The 7,942-nt window shown below is 48.7% G+C and overlaps 1 protein-coding gene across 2 annotated transcripts in view; it reads left to right on the top strand.

Annotated features, from left to right (window-relative positions):
- The first annotated feature begins 835 nt into the window (after window positions 1-835).
- PDLIM4 (PDZ and LIM domain 4) overlaps window positions 836-7,942 on the top strand; it is a 109,886-nt gene continuing 102,779 nt past the window's right edge. Inside the window, exon 1 of one of the 2 annotated variants that reach the window (XM_069103869.1) lies at window positions 836-1,077. In XM_069103869.1, coding sequence (XP_068959970.1) covers window positions 868-1,077 — 210 coding nt within the window. In that variant the 5' untranslated portion in view covers window positions 836-867. The remainder of the gene's footprint in view (window positions 1,078-7,942) is intronic. The other variant, XM_069103868.1, reaches the window with a different exon arrangement.

Raw genomic sequence — 7,942 nt, 5'->3', positions numbered from 1 at the left:
ACAATGGCCCCAGGAACTCCCTGGGGAAGAGTGAATTTTCTAACCTGAAGCTTCGTAGGGAATTTCCCTTAAAATCTGGCATCAGCTACATCTCTTGTCTTCTAAACAGTGAAATCAGAGTTGCAGGCTGGGGAGGCAAAGGGGGCAGAAACGGAGAGGCAGCAGCGTGAATAGAGCAAATAAAGGTAGCTGTCAGCTCAGAGGCCTTTAATCATCCAGATATGCTGGGCGGGAGCCGGGTGGGTGGTGAGTTAGTCACTGTCCCCTGGATTTCCTGCTTTCCAAAAACACATACTTTCCTGGAGACAGAAAACCACTTAAGTCTGATCAATGCACATTTTAAATGGTCTCTGGTTTACTTCGCTTCGGGTTTTCTGCATCCCAATCCCCGAGGGCGTTGAAGTGAGGACGCCCCCAGGTCCCAGAAATGTCCTTGACTCTCTGCCTGGGGAATTGCGAGGCAAGAGGTGCCCAGGATTTCCTCCTAGGATCTCTCAACCTTGCCTTCCGTAGGTGTGCAACCCAGGCATCCCAGGGCTGGTGCTTCGAACCCGGACTAGAGAGGGGGATGGGGTGCGGGGAAGGGAGAAAGAAGTGGGTCCTGGGACGGATGGGCTGGGGAATTCGGGGAGCTCTGAAGGCCGGCTCCCTACACCGTCAGTTTGATTTCTAGCCCAGAGGGAGGGGGAATCTCCCCGAAATTTCCCCGGACGTGGTCGGACCTGTCAGAGTCTGAGATCTAGGCTTTGGGAGTGACTGGCTAGGGAGGCGTTCCCTAGTCTAGAGGAAGGAGGGGGGAGAGGGAAAAGAAAGAGGAGAGAGGGAAGGAGGAGGAGGAGAGAGGGGAGGGACTGGAACAGGCAGGGGATGCACCGGAGCCGACCGAGGGGCCCCGGAGGCAGCAGCGGCAGCTGCGGCAGTGGCGGGATCGCGGCGGCGGCCCCTGGTGTCCTGCCCCCCGGTGTCCCGGCCCCCGGAGGCGCCATGCCCCACACAGTCACTCTCCAGGGCCCCTCACCCTGGGGCTTCCGCCTGGTGGGCGGCAAGGACTTTAGTACCGCTCTCACCATCTCCCGGGTGAGTCCGGGGCCCACGAGAGGGGATCCCGAGGAGGGGGATCGTAGGGAGGGGGATCCCTGGGAGGGGTCCCGACACAAAGGCTCTCGCAGACCTAGAGAGGGTAGGGGACGCACACAAAGTGGTGATCTGTGACTGGGGCTAAAACTGGCAGTGCCCATCTCTGGTCCCTGAGCCCCTAGCCTGAAAAAGCCTCTTCCTAGGTGTCTGCCCCGTTAGTGCCTGGCTGGGGGAAGGAGGCGCGGGTCGGTGGTCTTCGTCGCGTCTGGCTGCGGAACTTTGAGACAGCGCGCTGGGCGCGATGCTTCAGGCGCTCACTGCTCAGCGCTGCTCCCCGCCCGGGAGCCAGCCGAACCCTCCAGCCCTGCAGGGCCAGGAAGGTCGGCAGCATCCCCCACCCCCAGCCCTTTGTAGCATTACGCCGGCAGAACCCACTTTGAGCTCTCATTGTGTGCCCTTCCAAAGCAGTGTTATTGGATCAAAGGAGTCACAACTCTCTGTGGCCCTAACCAAGCTGGACTCCTTGTGCAGCTGACACTGACGCTCCTTGCGGTCTTTGAGGTCCTCGAGGGTCACAGGAGCACCCTCCCTAAAGCTCCAGGCTCCGGTCCGGGAGTGGGTTTGGCTGGGTTTAGGATTTTTCTACATCCCTTTCATCCCGCACTCCCCTGACCTCTCCAGGACTCCGGGGGAGAAGTGATGAGGAATATGCCCTTGGCGGGTGAGGTCTGCTGGCAGTTTGTTTCTCGCAAGGAACAGACAGCCTTACCTTCCCCTCACACTATCAATCTTGGGTCTTAGAAGAATCTTACCACCCAGCCATTCAACTAGCGTCCTCTGCTAGGTGGTAGAAAGGAGACAGAGAAAGGGACCCGATTGTTTAGGAACTCATAGACCTATGGGGAGACAAGACTCGGAGCCAAGGGACCCCTCCCTGGGGTTGCTTGCTAGAAACATAGAAGTAGCCAGCAGCCTTGGCAACAGGTGATCGTCTAACGTAGTGGGCATCTTTCAGACTGGCTTGAATCGTATTTTCCATAGCATAGTGGAGATACAAAAGAAAACTGGGCCTATAATCCATAGGTCCATGCCCTGAAATCCTTTGCTACAAACAAGTTTTAAAAATCACTTGGTATTTAAACTTTTTCCTTCCCACTCCCCCAGTTCCTTAGAGGCTGGGGTGATTTTTTTTTTCATTTTCTTTGATCTCCAGTGCCTAACACAAAGTGTGCATAATAGGTATTTTAATACATTTGTGGAGGGTTAGGATTGGGCTTGTCCTGGTGGAGACGATGCTGTGGCTCTACATGTCTGGAGGGGGCGGAGGGCAGTGGGAAACCTGAAGCCTCCTCCTCTCCTACCCAGTTCAATGTGAACAACTGCTCAGAAGAGAACTTACATCCCTCCCCCTCCCCCAGTTCCACCCCACCACCCACCCCCAGCTGCTCTGGAGGGCAGGAGCAGGTCACACATTTGCGGAAGATGTTCACATCTCCATGTCAGCTCCTGTTTAATCAACTTCACTGACCTTAGGAGCTGGCAGTGGGGAGGAGGCAGTGTTTGCCTAGTTTCTGAGCAAGACTGGACTCTGGCCCAGAGCTGGAGATGACTGTAGAGAGTTTTTGTCTTTGGGAAAATCCTGTGTCCTTGGAGCTCTGTAGACATCTAATCCTTTGGAACAGTGGGGATAAAATGGCCCATAAAACTGCCATCAGGCTCACGAGAAAACCCAGCTGTGAAAGGATGGAGTTTTCCTTTTTCTATAAACAGGAGATTGTTCATGAAATGTACACTGGCCAAAGAGTACAGGACTCCAGAGTGCCTGAGTGAGGGTCCCCTGACTGGGCCAGAAAGTGCAGTTTGGAAACAGAAGCTGCTTGTTGTGCTTGTACTTATCTGGGTCCTTTGGTCTCCTTTAACAGAAAGGTCTATGGGGGGAGGGGGGTATTTCAAGGCAGCTGATGGGGTTTGACTAGCCACTCATGCAGAGTGAGCTGAGGAACACCGACATCTGTTAAAACAACATAAACTAGATATGCCCATGGGGGAGTCCTTGGCCTTCCAGGCATCAACATTTAAGCTAAGGAATTTCACAGACTGCTTGCGTTGGGGGATGCAAGGCCTAGAGGGCTCCCATTCTGGTATGGTCTATGGAATTTGCCCCATTGAATGAAGTTGGATTGGAAGAAGCTATTTCACTTTAAAAATCCATGAAAATATATAAAAAAAAAACTTCATGGTACTCGGAAGCCTTCAAAAATCTAGCTCAATTGTCTTTAAAAATCTTGTTTTTGTTGATATTTTGTTTTTACATCACTATTTCCAAATGTACCCTTCCCCTTCAAATATCCAGCAATCAAGATTTAAAATGAAAGAGGAAACACACCCACAGACAGTCACACACACCCACACACATACCAACCTTGTCTGACACTATATGCAGTATTCCATTTCCATTGTCCCTCACTTCTGCAGCACAGGGAGGTATCTTTTTTTTTTTTTAACCAATAAGAGTGGATATGACTTATAAGTGTTACACCCAATCATAGAGAAAAAAAACAGTCTGGAATGTCAGGAGGGTCCATTGGTTTGTAATTAAGTGAACTGATTTCAGGTAGGGAGATCTTGCATTAAAAAAGAGAATGTTTTGTGGCAGGAAGGATTTGAATGTTGAGACTCAACTTATGGTAGGGAGAAGAGCTCTGGATGTGAGGTGGTAGCTGGATCTGTCCTTGATGAGGTGACACCTTTGATAGGGTAAGACCCAGAAGGCCTAAACCAGGTGTGACTAGGGACCTGGAATTCCACATCTGTGCTCCTGTGACCTTACTCAGACCACCTCCTGGTTCAGCCCATTCATTCCTCCACTTGTCACTCATGGCAGAGTGGAAATCAGTGAGATGGTCCTAAGACCAAGGGGAGATGTATTTTCTCAACTTTTCTCAGACCTAAGCTTGGTCATTATAATTACACAGCATTAAGCTTTGATCTGTTTGGTGTTTAGGTTTACAGTGTGTAGATCATTAGAAAACCACTGTCTCTGGTCAAGCCTGAAATAGGGGGCAGGAAGCAAGTAGGTAGTAGTGTAGGAGGAATACAGCATGGTTTTATGAGAAGAGCACTGAATTGAATCCAAGAGCATTGAATCCAAATACCTGGATTCAAATCAAGTTCTGACTAACTGGGTAACCTTTCTTCTGGACCTCAGTTTCCTTTTCTGTCAAGTGAGGGAATTGGATTAGGTTGTCTCCAGGGTCTTAAATATTCTCTGCTCTGTTAAAGTTAACAAACTAATGAGATCTCCAGCACTTTGTTTGTCCCAGTAGTAAGTTTAATTTAAATTGTCCTTGCCTGTGTTACAAGCAGCTGAGGTCAGCCAAACACTGAGTTTATACTTCAGTGTGAGACACTGCCCATCGTAAGTGGCCATATATGGACTGAGAAATGAATAATAATACTTTGGGAGTATTGTCTGCTTCAGACTACTCATTTGTTTCCTAGAAGAAGGCCCAGCACTGGAAGATTGTGGGGGGAGTCACTAGCAAATGGGGCAGTTTCTAGGATCTGTGTAACCCTTATGTCCTTTAATAGAACGGCTGACGGCAGAACTGCTTTCCAAAGGCATGTGGGCTGTGGCTTTATCGTGGCTCCTGGTGCTGGATATACACATGTGCTTGCTGGGACCAGGAAGGATTTAGGGTTTGGCGCAGGGTGGGTGTTGCTAGACTACCAAAATAGTGAAGTGGCTCTTGAAGCAGACAATTTACTAACATTAGTGGAATGTTGAGCTCTGTCTCAGCACACAGTTACTCAGGGAGGAAGCTGGTCAGATGTTCAGGCCTTTAATTGTCTCAAGGATTTCAACCCACATCAGAGAGAGCTTACCCATTACACAGATGGGAAAGTGTAAATCAGCTGCACTAGGGGTGAGGGGGAGTCTATCCATACCAGGGTTTTTCAGAAAGCAGACCCTGGAGACAGGGTGTGGCCAGGATGGGAGAGTCTTGTGTTTAGTTCCTCTGGGTGGGTGTAGGTAATGGCCAGACCCAGGTCAAATAGTAGAATTTATTTAAAGCTGGGAGAGAAGTGAGAACTTCTGTAGTCCAATCCTCTCATTGTACAGAAAAGGAAACTGAGGCCCAGAGAGAAGTGATTCTCCCAAGGCCACACAGGGAGTAAGAATTCACCATTTTTTCCATTTCATCATTTCTCTCAAAGTTCTTGAGGCCTGGAAGCTGGGACCTGAAGTGTCTTGCTGAGACTTTCCCCTTGAATTGGCTACTCCTGGTTCCTTGACAGTCTTCTGATAAGTTTGTACCTTATATTGCTGGGTCCCAGGTGTCCCTCCCTCTTCCAGGTGAGACTACCCTGTCTTGACCAACAGTGGGTATCTCCAAAGGGGACCTTAGTAAAGTCTTTAGCTCTTTTCCCCATCAGTATTCCCATTTTTTTCAGGTGGGGGAAACTAAGGCACAATAGCCAAACCTTTTTCTCAGAAGAACATCAGTTATAAAGAACAAAGGAAGGAAAGAAGGTGTGGCTTCCATTCCTGGTCAAAAAATATTTTATAGACTCTAATCTAAAGTAGATTTAAGTCAGTGCTAAGCATACACTTACTTTTCTTTGTTCTATTGTTCCTATCTAACATACCTAGGCCCAGCCCCAGTGTCTCTCTAGCACAGCTTGATCCAGTCCAGGTGGCCCTCCCAGGCATCTGGGCTTGGGGGATAAACACCTATGCTCAGCTGTGGCAACCCCCTCAATGTTAAGAGTTTGGGGAGCATCTGGGTAGCACAGTGGATAGAGCATTGGCCCTAGAGACAGGAGGACCTGAGTTCAAATCCAGCCTCAGACATGCACTACCTGTGTGACCCTGGATAAGTCACTTAACCCAATTGCCTCAGGGGGAAAAAAAGATTCAGGAGAGGCATCAGTACATAACAGATAAATATATAATTTAATAATAATAATAAACTAGCCTTCAGAGTTGTGAAGAAGGCCTGGGTTCTAGTCCTGCCTCTTACACATACTACCTGTAGGACTCTGGTCAAATCATTGAAGCTCCCAGTGCCTTGGGCAACTTTCTAAGATTATAAGTTGCAGAACAGGTTGCCTTCTGCCTTGGTAGGAGGAATTTCCTCCCTGGGAGTCTTCTCTACCAATGAAATCATAGTTCTGGACTAAGAAAAAGCTACAGAGGGGAGGAAAGACAAATATGAGCTACCACCCAGTGCTCCAGCTCCCATTCCATTTTTCTTTCCTTGTTGAAGAATCGGAAAATAAAGAACTGAAAAGAGAGGAATGAGATCTAATGATTCTGTGGCAGGACCAGGGCACTGGCCACATTCTGTCAGTGACCGGGTTGTCAGTGTTTCCATCTTCCTCAGGCCTCTTCTCTAGTTGTTCCATGGGTACACAGTAGACATTTAATAAATGCTTGCTGTTTGTTGGGATCTGGGGTGTCACTTTGAATCAGAGGATCAGAGGGACCCTGGAGGGTCTCTAATCCAACCACTTCAAGACCCATTTGGGGAATTTTCTTATCTTCCTAGACAGAGTTCCTCCAGGCTGGGAGAGGCTCATGTCAGACTCCCTCCTAGCACAATTTCAGGGCACCAAGCTGAAAATCCCACTAGATCCTCAGTAAATACTGGTGATGAGTTGATTGAACATGTAGGAAGCGGTTGATCCACCTACAAAGCTACCAGTATTTTGGACCCTCTCTCATCTAGTCTATTGCTACAATCTCTAATTGGTCTCTCTTCTTCCAGTCTTTCCACCTTTCCAATCTATCATCCAAGTAGCTGCCAGAATAATTTTCCTGAAAGCAGAGGTCTGCCCCAGCTGAAGATTTTTCAGTGACTCCCTAGTACTTTGGAATAAAACAAGTTCTTCACCTTTGCATTTAAAGCCCTTCACACTCTTTTTTTGGGGGGGGCCTGCCTACTTTTCCAGACATATTTCACATTGCTCCCCTTTATGCACCTTCCATTCTCACCCAATTGGCCTTTGTACTGCTCCCCAAATCAGAATTCCACCTTCCATCTCTAAACCTTTGCATGAGCTGATCCTCTTTACTGGAATACACTCCCTCCTAACTTACACTGTTTAGAATTTTTAGTTTCCTAGGGCAGTGGAATCAGGAGGACCTGAGTTCAAATTTGGCATCAGACACTTGACACTTAACTAGCTGTTTGACCTTGGGCAAGTCACTTAACCCCAACTGCCTTGGCTTTCCCCCTCCAAAAAAATAGTTTTTTGTTTCCTTTCAGTTTCCTCAACTGAGGTTTGACTACATCCTATTGGAAACCTGTCCCAACCCCTCTAGCTTTCTGTGTTTTCTCTGTCCAATGTATTTGTATATGTAAATGTCATCCCCATCCACCCCCACTTAAGAAAGAATCAGCTAGGTGGCTTCTTTGGGTATAATCCATAGAGCCTGGAGTCAGAAAGACCTCAATTCAAATCCAACCTCAGACACTTACTAGATGTATGACCCTGGGCAAGTCACACTGTGAGGCCTTTACAATGATTTGATGCCTGGCACATAGGTGATGCTTAATAAATGCTTTTATCCTTCCTTCCCTCCTTCTCTCCCTCCCTCCCTCCCTCCTTCCTTCCCTCCCTCCTTCCTTCCCTCCTTCCTTCCATCTCTCCTTCCTTCCCTCCCTCCTTCCCTCCCTCCCTCCTTCCTTCCTTCCTTCCTTCCTTCCTTCCTTCCTTCCTTCCTTCCTTCCTTCCTTCCTTCCCTCCTTCCCTCCCTCCTTCCCTCCCTCCTTCCCTCCCTCCTTCCTTCCCTCCCTCCCTCCCTTCCTTCCCTCCTTCCTTCCTTCCTTCCTTCCTTCCTTCCTTCCTTCCTTCCTTC

Source organism: Petaurus breviceps, unplaced genomic scaffold, assembly GCF_028583685.1.
Source record: "Petaurus breviceps papuanus isolate PSGF00001 unplaced genomic scaffold, PetGlider_PUasm1.0 64, whole genome shotgun sequence".
In the NCBI taxonomy this organism is placed as follows: domain Eukaryota; kingdom Metazoa; phylum Chordata; class Mammalia; order Diprotodontia; family Petauridae; genus Petaurus; species Petaurus breviceps.
The sequence above is the reverse complement of the archived record's forward strand: the minus strand, read 5'-3'. Positions and strand labels throughout refer to the sequence as shown.